The 14,979-nt window shown below is 45.4% G+C and overlaps 1 protein-coding gene across 1 annotated transcript; it reads left to right on the top strand.

The window, feature by feature from the left end:
• Positions 1–10,776: 10,776 nt before the first annotated feature.
• LOC125532875 (protein YABBY 3-like) lies at positions 10,777–14,642 on the top strand. The gene is made up of 7 exons (XM_048696754.1): positions 10,777–11,405; positions 11,535–11,786; positions 11,912–12,092; positions 12,681–12,729; positions 13,162–13,237; positions 13,455–13,532; positions 14,297–14,642. Exons 1-7 carry the CDS (start codon positions 11,226–11,228, stop codon positions 14,372–14,374), a joined length of 894 nt encoding a protein of 297 aa, XP_048552711.1. The 5' UTR covers positions 10,777–11,225; the 3' UTR covers positions 14,375–14,642.
• The last annotated feature ends 337 nt before the right edge of the window (positions 14,643–14,979 follow it).

The raw sequence follows: 14,979 nt of genomic DNA, 5'->3' as shown, positions 1-14,979 counted from the left end.
TTATTGAGTACATAAACACGGTCCTCAAACCACAAGGTGTCGTGCTCATCCTCACGAAAACCTTTGTCTTTTCCTTTGCTCATCTTCTCCTTTATCTCGGCAATTTCTTTGTCATCCTTCTGAGCTTCTCGAATCCTTCCCAATAATGTCGACTGAACCTCCAATGTTGCAACAAAACCTCTAGGGACTATCTCTGAACGAAGCTCCCTGAGATCTTCGGCTAACTCCTTTGGCAATCCTCCGCTTACGAGGGTATTGGCATAACTCTTCCGGCTCAAAGCGTCTGCTACGACATTGGCCTTTCCTGGATGATAGTGCAGCTTCATATCATAATCCTTTATAAGCTCCAACCATCTCCTTTGCCTGAGATTCAGCTCCTTCTGTGTGAAAATGTACTTCAAACTCTTACGATCTGTGTACACATCACAATGATTTCCAATAAGGAAATGTCTCCAGGTCTTGAGCGCATGCACTACGGCTGCTAACTCCAAATCATGTGTGGCATAATTCAACTCATGCGGTCGAATTTGATGTGAGGCATATGAAACAACTCTTCCGTCTTGCATAAGTACACCTCCAAGTCCTAAGCGAGATGTGTCACAATGCACTTTGAAATCCTTGTGTATATCTGGCAAAATCAGCACTGGGTTGTAACCAAACGTTTCTTCAACTCCTGGAAACTTGCCTCACATTCATCCGTCCAATTGAACTTGGTGTCCTTCTTCAACAACTCCGTCATGGGCTTCGCAATCTTAGAGAAATTCTCAATGAATCTCCGATAGTATCCCGTGAGTCCAAGAAAACTGCGGATCTTTCCTACTAAGGTGGGTGCTAGCCAATCAGTGATGGACTGAACCTTGGTAGGGTCTACTGCTATACCTTCTCATGATATAACATGTCCAAGGAATCCAACTTCCTTCAACCAAAACTCACATTTGCTGAACTTGCCATACAACTGATGTTCTCTGAGCTTCCTGAGAACTAAATGCAAATGCTCCTTGTGCTCCTATTCATTCTTTGAGTACACCAAAATATCATCAATGAACACCACAACAAACTTATCCAAGAACTCTATGAACACCTTATTCATCATACTCATGAAATAGGCAGGGGCATTAGTCAATCCAAATGACATAACTGTGTACTCATATAGCCCGTACCTTGTGGTGAAGGCTGTCTTAGGTATATCTTGTTCTCACATCTTCAGCTGGTGGTATCCTGATCGCAGATCGATCTTGGAGAATACTTTAGCTCCTTGCAGCCGGTCAAACAAATCATTGATCATCGGTAGTGGGTACTTGTTCTTGATCGTCACTTCATTCAATGCACGATAATCAACAACCATTCTCAAAGATCCATCCTTCTTCTCAACCAAGAGCACTGGGGCTCCCCATGGTGACGAACTTCGTTGAATGTAACATTTCTCCAATAACTCCTTAATCCGTTTCTTAATCTCCTCCAGATCATTTGCGGGCATCCGGTATGGTCTCTTCGATATTGGTCCGGTGCCTGGCAACAGCTCTATCAAAAACTCAATGTCTCGATCCAGTGGCATGCTGGGTAACTCCTTTGGAAATACATCTAGATAATCCTTCACTACAGGCACTTCCTCCTGAACAACTCCCATGAGAGAATTTACTTGAGTCCTCCTCGGCGCATGCCTGGATACATACTTGATCCTTTTTCCCTCCGGGGTAGTGAGAAAAATTGACTTACTAGCACAATCAATGTATCCTCCATACTTCAATAGCCAATCCATACCTAGTATCACATCCAATACTTGTGACTCCAAAATTATCAGGTCTGAGGGGCAAACATGGCTACCAATGGTTAAGGGTATCCAATCGCACCATCGGCTGGCCATATACTCTGCTCCTGGTGAGCTTACTAACAAGGGTGTCCTAAGGGATAAGGTGGGTAACTTAAACTTTTCCACAAATCCCCTTGAAATGTATGAATGCGGTGCACCAGTATCAAAAAGAAAGAGAGAGGTAAATGACTTAACCAAAAACTTACCAATAACTGCATCTGGCTGCTCTTCAACCTCCTCCACGTTAACGTGGTTCACTTGTCCCCTGTTGAAAGGGTTGGGCTTCTTCCCAGAGCTTCCATTGCCATTTCCATTCTTTGGTTCGGGACACTCATTGGCATAGTGTCCAGTCTTCCCGCACTTGAAACAAGTAATGTGACTTTGGTCCTTCTTGGCGAGAGTAGCTGGGTTAGAGTGGTTTTGATTACTTCCTGCTCCATTCCCATTTCCATTTTTGGGGCCACTGTGGTTATGCGAGCTTCCTCCATTGTGGGTATGACCTCCATGGTTATGGGTATATCCTCCCGAGTTCAGGGTAAAGCAAGGCTTCTGCTAAGCTCCTGAATTGTACTTCCCTTGTCCATACTTCCTTTTGCGGCTCTCAATCTGCTGCTGCTTCCCTTCAATCATAAGAGCCTTGTCTACCAACTCCTAGTAGTTGTTAAATGTTACCACCATTAACTGCATACTCATCTCATCATTCAACCCTTCCATAAACTTCTCCTGCTTTGCAGCATCTATGGCCACATCATCTGGGGCGTAACGAGCTAACTTGCTGAACTCATCCACATACTGCCCCACGGTATGATTTCCTTGGCGTAAGTTACGAAACTCATGCTTCTTCATGCTCATAACTCCAGTTGAGACATGAGCAGTGCGGAATTCTTGCTGAAACTACTCCCAAATGACATTGGCTATAGGGAAAGTGGTTGTGTAATTCTCCCACCATGAGGCTGCAGGTCCATCCAATTGATGTGCGGCAAAATGCACTTCTCAACATCTGTGCAACCTGCGGTGGTTAACTCCCTTCCAATCCTACGTAGCCAATCATCAGCAACTATTTTCTCGGTGCTACTAGAAAACACCAGCGGTTGCAAGCTTAGAAAACGGGCTAAGTTGTCAACTGGAGGTGGTGGCGGTGGGTTGATGTTATTGTTGTTGTTGTTGCCTTGGTTCTAGACTAGTAGCTGCATCAAGGCATTCTGCTGTTGGATCAACTGGGTGAGCTCCGGTGGGAAGACAAATCCGGGGTCACGTCTCGGAGGCATCTGATGGGTTTAGAGGGGAGAGATTAGAATAGAATGAGGTCTAGTGAGAAAGCACTACCCATATGCACATGAGACAAACACATTCATATCACACCAAAACAATTCAAGCAAGGGCATACAATCGATCTAACTATCATTACAGTGCTCGGACTACTAATATATACATGGGGGAATACTACTGATAATGTGGTGGTCTACTAGAAATTTTGATCGGTGGAAGACTCCATGATATCCGCTCCAGCTTCGTCTTCATAATCATCATCACTACTGTCGGAGTCGGTGTCGTCGATGATGATGTAGTCTTCAGAACGAATGTCACCAGGATGGTCGTCATCTCCTCCTGGCGCGGGGTCTCCCATGAATACTCCTAGCTTCCTTGTCAGGTCATAATTCTTCTCCACTAGTATTGCGATTTCCTCCTCGTATCCATCGCGTGTAGACTTGAGTTCATCTTCTAGCTCCATGTTCCTGGTCATCACCTTCTTCAGGTCTATCATGCTTGCACACATCTAGTTCTCCTGTCGGCGAATGTGCTAATTTAACTCTTGGATGAAAGCTGCAATGGACATGCCCCTCCTGGTGCTGATCATCTCCCATTGCTCATCTCGGTGCCCACATATCTGGTAGATGGTGTCCTTAAGTTCCTTGTGATAAACTTCGCCGATGCGTCCCATGGTGATGTGGGCTGCCATGCTCTTTCCTAGACTCCAGGTTGGTGCATCAAAGGAAAACTCTATGGACTCAGTGACTGGCATGAATGTCCTTCCTGGAACTTGAAATCGAATCATACATCGCTCCTCTTCTGGTAAGGTGGCGGTGAAGGTCCAGGTGAAGCTTGGTATTACGATGTTCAGGTACCTAGTGACTTCCTTCAAGTGTCATCCAAAAGGTGTGTCTTCATTCAGTTGTGCAAACTTGTTACTTGAGTCTGCCATCCTATAGAGTAGAAAATGGAGAGGAGTCAGAAATGAGTAGAGAAGAGTGACATATGGCTCATCTTAGTGGCCGTGTCCTACATTCAGCGTGTGCTCTGATACCATCTTGTAGCGATCCAACCTCAGGCGGTCAAATCTCCGTGTATAAGTGTCATCCTTGGATCGGTAATGCTGACACACATAGTACTTGAAGGATTTATAACAGAGTAGCAATCACAAACTTATTACATCGATAGTCTCAAGAGAGAACTTATTACAATAAATATGGCTTAAGGCCATCTAAAAGATAACAGCGGAAGGCTTGGAAGATAAAGTGAGTCCATCAACTCCAACGGCATAGCTGAGTGCACGACAACGACCTAGCGCACCTTACTCTTCATCTGAAAAGTCTGCAACATGATATGTTGCAGCCCAAAATGGGTCAACACATGGAATATGCTGGCAAGGTAACACAGTAGATCAATGAACAGAATAAATGCTATCACTACATGCATATATGGCTCCTGGAGGCTCTATGGTTATAATGTTTTGTGAAAAGTCAATTTTTCCCTACATCAAAGGTATATATTTTGTTTAACTATCATGGTAGTTGATAAACATTGAGAATGGTAAATCCCCATCTCAATCCCAATTGAAGGTAATTAACAACCCAACAAATTAATTTAGAGTGATGAGATCAACAGGATAATTCAAGAACCAGATACTCAAGATGTCCATAAGCGGGGACACGGCTAACCATGATTAGTTTGTACACTCTGCAGAGGTTTGCGCACTTTTCCCCACAAGACTCGATCTCCTCCGTTGGATTTCTCGCACTACACGGTGTTTGAGAAACGGATGACCGAGGCACAGTCTTTTAGAAGCATTAACTCTAACCCCGGGTAGACGGTACCAACCTACATCCCCTACATGTGCTAGCCTACCACTGGAAGAGGTCATGCAACATACTCAAGTATGCTAGAGCCCATAATAGCTTGTGGCTACACATGGAAGTTTCTAGCATGAATAATCTTATGATCCCTTTGAGCCTGGGTGGCGAACCAAAAGGACAGCACTGGTATTATCCCCAGGTGCCCGCAACCAATCCACCCAGATGTGTATTTAAGTAGCCACCTTAAGTTAACCATTAATTAACAATCTCACATCTATCATGGATACACTCAAACCCAATCGACGTCTACTAGCATAGCATGGCATTATAAGCATAATGTAGAATTAACTCCCAAGGTTTGATAATAAAGGGTGATAGGTTCTACCTCATCATCTACTTTCCAAAACCCACATGTTAAGAGATCCTACTCAAGCAATGTTTGAGGTGTTGAACTAATGCATAAAAACTGGGTTATAAAGGGGTATGATCAATGTGTTACTTGCCTTGCTGACGATCCGCAAACCCTAGAGACTCGTAGTAGTATGCTTCTATCGCAAACAAACAATAGCATAGATAAGCACTCAAGCAAAGATGCACGGTTAAAACTCAAATAATAAGATCAAATCTGAAAGTTCAACTGAAGAGCTTCAATTTGCAAAAAGAATCAATCGAATCGGAGCTACGGAACTAAAACTACGATCAAAAGAACTTCGAAAACAAATATGCTTGAAACCAAATTTTAAATTTTCAAAACCTTGTTCAAGTTGATTAAACAGAAAGAGGGTCTTGAGACGAAGATTTTGGCGTTGGTTTTGCTGGATTTGGACAAACGGTTTAGAAACGGCGAGGGTTTCATGATAGGTCCCTGGCCAGAAAAGAAAATAAAAGAAAATTCTATCGGACGAACGTCTGCTAACAGTGACAAACGGGCGAACGCGTTCGTTAAAAACGAACTAACGAGCGAACGCTCGCTAAATAACGAAACCGAAGAAAACCGAACCGATAAAAAAACCGAACCTAGGGTTTTATAAAAACCGGCAACTTTACCTAAAACCGAAAAAATGGTGGTGGATCCACGAGGTCAACGGTGGCGGTGGGGCAACGAGATCCGGCGGGTGGCGACGTGGGCGACAGCGGCGCCGGCGCGGGGCTGCGGCGGCGGCGCGGTGCCGCAGGCGGCAGCGCGGGACAGCGACGAGTGGCGCGAGGCGGCGGCTGCGGCGGGTGGTGCGGGGCTCGAGGTCAGGAGGCGAGGGGCGGCGGCGAGCGGCTTATAAGGAGGGGAGGGGGCGTGCCTTGAGGAGGGGGCCGGCCGGCGGCGTGGCGGCGTCGGACTCCTTCGGGAGTCCGGCTCGGGGACGAAGGCGATGGCGCCGCGGGAGTGGGTCGGCTGGGCTTCGGCCCAGTCGGTCCGGAACCTTTAAAAAAATAATTTCGCCAAAAGAAAAATCCTAAAGAAATAAAAAAATTCTAAAAATGCCAAAAACAATTTTCACCGTCTAAATAAAATATTTAGAACAAAGTGAACATTTTCTTGGCCTAAAAATGCAATTTTGAAAAATACATATTTTTTCTAATTCAAATAAAATAGCAATAAAATCCAAATAAAATTATTTATTTTATTTTAACATTTTTCCTCCGATATTCCTTTTATTTTGGAGAAGTCATATTATCTCCTCTCATGTATTTTAATATTGAAAATATTATTTGGAGAGAAAAATGATTAAAACCAAAGTGATCCACTTTTCAATATTTGAGAAAATTTAAATATGAAAATAATAAAATCCCCAACTCTCTCCATGGATCCTTGAGTTGCTTAGGATTTTTAGGATCACAAATCAAAATGCAAATAAAATATGATATGCATATGATGACCTATGTATAACATTTCAAATTGAAAATTTGGGATGTTACACATTTGCCTCTAGAATTGGAACATAAAGCTTATTGGGAAATTAAGGAAATAAACTATGACTTTAAACTTGCTGGTGAGGAGGATATCTGATATTACTGCTCCGGATGAGTGGAGGCCACAAGCTTACGAAACTGCCAAGTTGTTTAAGGAAAAAAGTTAAAAGATGGCATGCCAAAAGAATTCAAACGCAAGAATCCAAACTTGGTGAGCATGTTCTATTGTATAATTCTCGTTTTAGATTTTTTGTAAGAAAACTTCTCTCTAAATGGGAAGGACCATATATCATTGTAGAAATTTAATGCCCCAGAGCTATCAAGATCAACAATGCCGAGGGCACTAACCCGAGAGTGGTTAATGGGCAAAGAATTAAGCATTATATTTTAGGTAAACCTATAATGTTGAAACTAATATGATTCAAACCATGGCACCGGCGCAACACATAAGAGGGACCTTTCGGAACACTCCAGAACCCTGAAAAGGAGTAGGTATGTGATACGATAAGTAAACCCGACTAAAAAAACTCCATAAAAATTATTTCTATCAATTTTGGAATATTAGAAAAAAAACAAAGATAAGAAACAGTCGAGAGGACCCACGAGGAGGTCACAAGGCAATAGGGCGCGCCTAAGCCCCTGGGTGCGTCGGGTTGCCTTGTGGGTCCCTCGTGTGCCTTCCCGACTCCGCTTTCTTCCCGTATACTTGTTTTGCAAGATAAAACTTCTTTATATATACTCCCGGATGTTTTGACATTGTATCGTAATTTTCTCCTTTTTCTTGTTTCGGGTGTTTTTCTGGCAGAACGAGATCAATATGTGATACGTCTCCAACGTATCTATAATTTTTTATTGTTCCATTCTATTATATTATCTGTTTTGGATGTTTTATATGCATTAATATGCTATTTTATATTATTTTGGGACTAACTTATTAACCTAGAGCCCAGTGCCAGTTTCTGTATTTCCTTGTTTTTGAGCTTCGCAGAAAAGGAATACCAAACAGAGTCCAAACGGAGTCAAACCTTCGCGATGAATTTTCTTGGACCAGAAGACACCCAGGAGACTTGGAGTGCAAGTCAGAAGAGCCACAAGGCGGCCACAAGGGTGGAGGGCACGCTCCCTACCTTGTGGGCCCCTCGGTGACCCCTTGACCTAGATCTTCCTCCTATATATTCACATATATTCCCAAACCACCAGAAGCATCCATGAAAACAATTTTCCACCGCTGCAACCTTCTATTCCCGTGAGATCCCATCTTGGGGCCTTTTCTGGCATCCTATCGGAGGGGGATTCGATCACGAGGGCTTCTACATCAACTCTATTACCCTTCCGGTGAAGCATGAGTAGTTTGCCTCAGACCTACGGGTCCATAGCTAGTAGCTAGATGACTTCTTCTCTATCTTTGATTCTCAATACCATATTCTCCTCGATGTTCTTGGAGATCTTTCCGATGTAATCTTCTTTTGCGGTCTGTTTGTCGAGATCCGATGAATTGTGGATTTATGATCAGCTTATCTATGAATATTATTTGAATCTTCTCTTAATTCTTTTAAGCATGATTTGATATCTTTCTAATTCTCTTCAAACTATCGGTTTAGTTTGGCCAACTATATTGGTTTTTCTTGTAATGGGAGAAGTACTTAGCTTTGGGTTCAATCTTGCGGTGTCCTCTCCCATTGACAGTAGAGGCAGCGACGCACGTATTATATTGTTGCCATCGAGGATAAAAAGATGGGGTTTACATCATATTACTTGAGTTTATTCCTCTACATCATGTCATCTTACTTAAAATGTTACTCTGTTCTTCATGAACTTAATACTCTAGATGCAGACAGGAGTCGGTCGATGTGTGGAGTAATAGTAGTAGATGCAGGCAGGAGTTGGTCTACTTGACACGGACGTGATGCCTATATTTCATAATCATTGCCTTGGATAACGTCATAACTTTGCGCTTTTCTATCAATTGCTCGACAGTAATTTGTTCACCCACCGTATTATTTGCTATCTTGAGAGAAGCCTCTAGTGAAACCTATGGCCCCGGGTCTATTTTCCATCATATTAGTTTCCGGTCTACTATTTTGCAATCTTTTACTTTCCAATCCATAAACCAAAAAAACCCAAAAATATTTACTTTGTCTTTTCTTTAGTTTTATCTATCTCTATCAGATCTCACTTTTGCAAGTGACCGTGAAGGGATTGACAACCCCTTTATCGCGTTGGGTGCAAGTGTTTGATTGTGTGTGCAGGTATTGATGATTTGTGTGTTGTCTCCTACTAGATTGATACCTTGATTCTATAACTGAGGGAAATACTTATCTCTACTTTGTTGTATCACCCTTTCCTCTTCAAGGGAAAAACTAATGCAAGCTCAAGAAGTAGCAATATGTCATCCCAAGAATCTGATGGAGAGAGCTACATTTCACACATCACCGCTGACAATAGGATTACGGGGAGGTTGACCCTTATGGATGGACTACTGATGAGGAAGAGGATGCCGATCTGAAAAGGATGGAGTCCTCGAGCGAAGAAGAAAAAGAAACTCCTCTACCTCAACCAGGAGATATGCATGTGGAGTTCAAGAAATCAAGTTTGCCAAATAAGGTTAAACCTTTCATTACTCGATTTACCCCTTATCATCGTGTGCAGGGTGATGTCGCCTCGTCTTCCACAACTAAGTTTCACCCCTTGGTTGAGGATGCATTAACCGCTACCAACAAGCTTCGCAAGGAGAATTTGGATCTTAAATAGGAAGTCAGTAAGCTCAAGGAGGAGATTCGTGCTCTAAGAGGAATCATCGCCAAGAAAATTACTCCATCATCACCACCACCATCGCTAAAGAAGGACACTTGAGTACATGGGTATGAGCACCACCCTTGGCTTGTTTTGAGCTTGAGTGAGACCCTCGAACCCGTCGCCTGTGTACCCTAGTTTTTTAAGGGAAACAACCGAGCTTTATTAATTAATGATGGGACTAAAAGTTTGCTAAGAGTCAGAGCTTTGCCAAGAACAGCCCTTGGCAACTCTTACTCTACTGAGAGCGGCGCTCGGTAAAGGTGCGGTTGGATCATATTAATAAAACTGTGTCGGCATCCGTTCATTAGAATATGGACTGCCACTATGAACATTCTCTATCCGGAACATATGAAGATTCATAGTGACAGTACATATTCTTAATAAGAGTGTAATGAAGATTGAAACTTGATGCTTCTGGGTTATCCGACTATTTGAACAGGTCCTTCTGTTTGTCGTTAGGCGAGGTGGGACTAAAGCTTTCCCGAGAGCGGCTCTCGGCAAAGCATTGCCACCGTGACCATGCCGTTATTCACCGCCGAGTAAGCCACATGGCAACACGTTTGTCGTGCGATGATTGTTTGGCTCTCGGCAAATAGTGCCTTTGCCGAGTGTCACCATATTGCTGACTATGACTCTCGGTAATATCCCGTGTTTGCAGAGTTGCGTCTGTTGCCAAGAGGTACTCTAGGCGTCTATGAGTTTGTCGAGCGCCGTGCTTTAGCTCTCGGTGACAAGCCTGGTACCCGGCGTATACGAAAATTCCAGTAGTGCAACCACTGTTCAAGGCGGTGTGTGCGCAGTTGGAGCAGTGGCCACGAAGGTTTTTACCCAACATGGGTAGTAGCATAGGCCCACCACCTGCAACGACATAGGCATAGCGTCGGTCTTATAGGGCTCTACTTTTTTGGGGGGTCTTATAGGGCTCTACTGTCACCAATATGTCAGATTATTTTTCCTTTTTTCAAACTTCTTGATGTTTGGTTGTATGCATCCAAGTTATTAAGAAATCGGGCGTTACTCATCATCTTTTGTATCCGCTTGATGCTACATTTTAACATAACAAATACGTCCTGCTTTGTTGAAATAATAAATTTTTTAAATGGACGAGAGGGGACGCCGGCCCTAACCCGTCGCCTGTGTACCCTAGGTAGACACAGCTGCGGCTGTCCTCATTGTTGACCCGAACTCCCGAAACACCCCTGCACCCTATATCTCCTCTCCCATCACACCAGCACAGGCACCAACCAACCAAACCCCTTTCTCTCCCTCTAGCTCCCAAATCGCAGCAGCAACAACAGATCCGATACATACTAGGTTCCGTTGCATCACACATCAGTCACCCCCAAACCATCAAATCACCAGATCATATACACGCACACGCCCACCACCCGTCAAATCACGCCCAAACGGCGGAGGAGGGGGAAAAAGCAAGCGAGAGAGGGCAATCAGCTAGCAGCTAGGTACCGCCAGCAATCGCTTGCCGCCTTTGCCACTCGCGTCCATCCATCCTATCCCATTCGCTGCCGCGTCAAATCCACTGGTCCCAAGAAGCCCCAGCTCTAGCCGCTCCGGGCAGTTGATTTGCACTTGCACCGCCTGCTAGAACAGCTACCACTAGCGTGATCGATCAACCGGGCATGTCGTCCTCCTCCTCCTCCGGGGCCTCCGCCGCCTTCACGCCAGTATCGCAGCAGCAGCAGCAGATGGCGTCGGAGAGCCTCAGCTCGGAGCTTCAGCCCCCGGCGCCGATGCAGCCGGAGGCGCCTTCCGAGCAGCTCTGCTACGTGCACTGCCACTTCTGCGACACCGTCCTCGTCGTCCGTGATCAACCCCCTCCCCCGCCTCTCTCTCTCCCTCTCTTGAGCCTCTAAGCATCTAAGCGTATGTAGCTCAGCAGCGGCGGCGCCTCCGTTCAAGTCCATTTAACGGGAGGTACTGGTGTGCAGGTGAGCGTGCCGAGCAGCAGCCTCTTCAAGACGGTGACAGTGCGGTGCGGCCACTGCAGCAGCCTGCTCACCGTCGACATGAGGGGCCTCCTCTTCCCGACCACGACCACCACTGTCGCCGCCGAGTCAGCCGCTTCTGCTGTCACCACCACGACGTCCCCGCCGCCGGCCGCCGCTGCTCACCACGGCCAGTTCCACTACCCCAGCTCGCTCAACCTCGCGCCCGGCAACCCTCCCCGCCACTCCCTCCTGGTACTTTCTTGCATGCATCACCATGACCTGTGATCCTGGGTGGCGAGCTTCTGATTGTACGTACATGTGGATATACTTGGTTCTTGATGACTTGTTGCGCTCTAATATTGTACTACTTCATGTAGGATGAGATATCCAGCGCTAACCCGAGCCTGCAGCTACTGGAGCAGCACGGCCTCGGCGGCCTGATCGCGGCTGCGGGTGGCAGGAACGCCGCGGCACCTGCGCCGCTGCCGCCACCCCCAGTCGCCGGGGGGAAAGGTGGGAAGGAGCCATCACCACGGACCAATCCCGTCGTCAACAGACGTGAGTATAGCTAGCCTAGCTTCCGCATGCACTTTCTCAAATCTCCACTACCTATTCTTCTCCTGTGGATGCCAAGTTTCGTCCGGTTTCTTGAGATCCATCTTTGCTAGTAGTACTACTAATCTGGTCATCTCTCTAGAGCTTGCCCATGCTCTATCTCTCTCCTCTCTCTCTCTCTCTCTCTCTCTCTCTCGTCAGGGAAGAACACATGGCTCGCCGGTGTACATGGAACCTATATGCTCTACGTGTGTGGTCTAGTGTATATACTGTATAGGTGCTGAGAGAGATGCAACAAGGTACAATGCCCACCATTGGCACCATTGCACGCTCTAAAGTCTAAACTGTGCACCCAAGAGAGATGGACACAGCGACCGTCGTTCTCTCCAGCCCTTTTCACTGTGGGGAATAATAGTACAGACAGCTTCTTCCTAGCTCTCCTCCATTCTCGCATGTCTCCACTTGGAACCTGCAACCATGGCCGGCCGGCGCCTGGACTAGTGCGCCCGTTTGAAAGAAGCTAGCTAGATCGATTAATTTGTCATGAACGTATGGCACTAACATCTATCTTGGCTTTGATTCTCCCTGCAGCTCCGGAGAAGAGACAGCGCGTGCCGTCGGCGTACAACCGCTTCATCAAGTAAGTAGGAGTAGCTACCAGTACATTTCCTAATTAATAATGAAGCTGGGCACGGGGTGTGCAAGTACGTGGTCTCACTCTCACGGCAAGGCCATTGCCACTTCGGTGGCAGGCAGGCAGCCGGCCGGGGCCGGGGGTCGGGACCGGGGCGGCAGAGCTGCACAAGTGAGGCCTTTGCAGACGCAAAGAGACCTTGTTTTCTTTTGGCTTTCCTCTCTCTCTCTCTCACTGTTCGAGGAAGAGAGAGAGAGAAGTTAATGAGACATGGTTGTAGCAAATGATGCATTGGTGATGGCGCAAATAATGAGGGTGTCGTCGTCGTGGTCGTCGCCGTTTAGACCTGCCGCTGCCGCTGCCGCTGATCTGACGTATCCCTTTCCTTTTGCTCTTTTCTTTGCTCTGGTGTTTTTGGGGGGACGGAAACGCGCGCAGGGACGAAATCCAACGCATCAAGGCTGGCAATCCCGACATCTCGCACAGGGAGGCCTTCAGCGCGGCTGCCAAGAACGTCAGTGCCCTTCTTCCTTAATCTCACCTGCACTACACATGCTATATATCGATCTCTGCTCTGAAACTCCAGCTAGGGTTTCGCCCGATCATGCATGTGCCTTTACTGTTTCTAGGGTTTCCCAATCTCTCGGAATCCCATGAACGGTCCATTCATGCATATACCTTTAATTGTTTGATGTGGTGATTATGTTCTTGTTGTTGCTGCTGTGCTGCAGTGGGCTCACTTTCCGCATATCCACTTTGGCCTCATGCCGGATCACCAGGGGCTCAGGAAGACCAGCCTCCTACCTCAGGTGACTAATCAACCAAACTTCGGCCACATAGTACATACGTCAGCTTTTTGGGACTGTACACTTAATTAGTTTTTGTTATTTTAAGTGCCTAAAGTAAATTTCAAAAGCAACGCAGGACTATAAACTTAATTAGTTTACTACTATGTTGTTTTGGGACTAGCTTAACTTCAAGCACATGTCAATACTTTTTTTTGTAAAAGTTACTCCTATTTTTAAGATGATTGATGCCCACAGTACCACATATTCCCTCAGTTTCAAATTAATTGAAGTGCCAGCTTTGTACTAAGTCCAACTTCATATTTTATAAAGAATCCGATGAAACAAATTTGATGTTTAATATTGACCCACTTTTATTTAGACTTGGTCAAACAAACAAATTTAGCTCACGATGAACTTAGAACTTTGTTAAAAAAATAGCGGGTAGAACTTTGTTAATTTGAAATGGTTACTAACAAAGCGTATAGATTCAAGCCCGAAAGCATGCAACAAAAATTATGTACTTTAAACTAGTTAGACGTAGATAAAATTGTCCAAGGTCATGGGGAAATGTTTTTTCATGCTATATGTTTAGTCTTAATTTTGTTGGAGATTGTGTGCTTGTGTCCAAATTCTCAGGACAAGACCTGGTCGATTTTTAAATAGAGTACAACGTTACATACAAATTTCCCGTGTGAACATAGTATACGTTATTCAGCATGTATATTTCCATTTTCTTATCCATTTTCGGCTAACCAAATGTCAACCCTTTGTGGCTTAACTATCAGGATCATCAGAGAAAGGATGGCCATGGGCTTCTAAAGGAGGGGCTTTACGCGGCCAACATGGGGATTGCTCCGTACTGATATCAAGCTAGCATATCCATGCTATTGCCATCGCCTCCTTGACTAGCTCCTATCGACTACTATCAGGCTATCTTTAATTAGCTAGGGCTTTCTGCCATGGTAAACAATATAATTACCTCAGTTCGTATGACCTATTAGCTATAATTAAGTGATCAATATCGATCTAGTAGCACACTCTTCCTGCCTGTTATTTTGCTCGATGTATTATCTATATATCTTGTCAACTAGTTCTAGTTAATCACTCTCCTCATGCATGGTTTCCACTTAACCTCTTATCTTAATTGTTCTGCACGTAGTACTAGCTAGTATGCTGCGCAGTGGTGGATCTAGCCGTGTCGAGTAAAGGGAGGCCAGGCAGGTAGGCACGGGCTTGCGTGTTGGGTCTTTGTTTGCTTGCCCTTCCTTGCTCCTGTGGCTGCTGCCGCTTGTATCCAAACAAGCTCATTCCCTGCGCAGTGCGCACACAGGCCGGTCTCTAGCGGCAGCCGCTGCAGCATGGCTGCTCCTCATCTTTTGCTCGCTTTTCTGTCTCCTTTCCCTCTTGACGTACCCCTACACATACACCTCTCTCTGCCGCTTGTATATATGTAGCCTGGGCAGAGAGA

Source organism: Triticum urartu, chromosome 1, assembly GCF_003073215.2.
Source record: "Triticum urartu cultivar G1812 chromosome 1, Tu2.1, whole genome shotgun sequence".
In the NCBI taxonomy this organism is placed as follows: domain Eukaryota; kingdom Viridiplantae; phylum Streptophyta; class Magnoliopsida; order Poales; family Poaceae; genus Triticum; species Triticum urartu.
The sequence above is the reverse complement of the archived record's forward strand: the minus strand, read 5'-3'. Positions and strand labels throughout refer to the sequence as shown.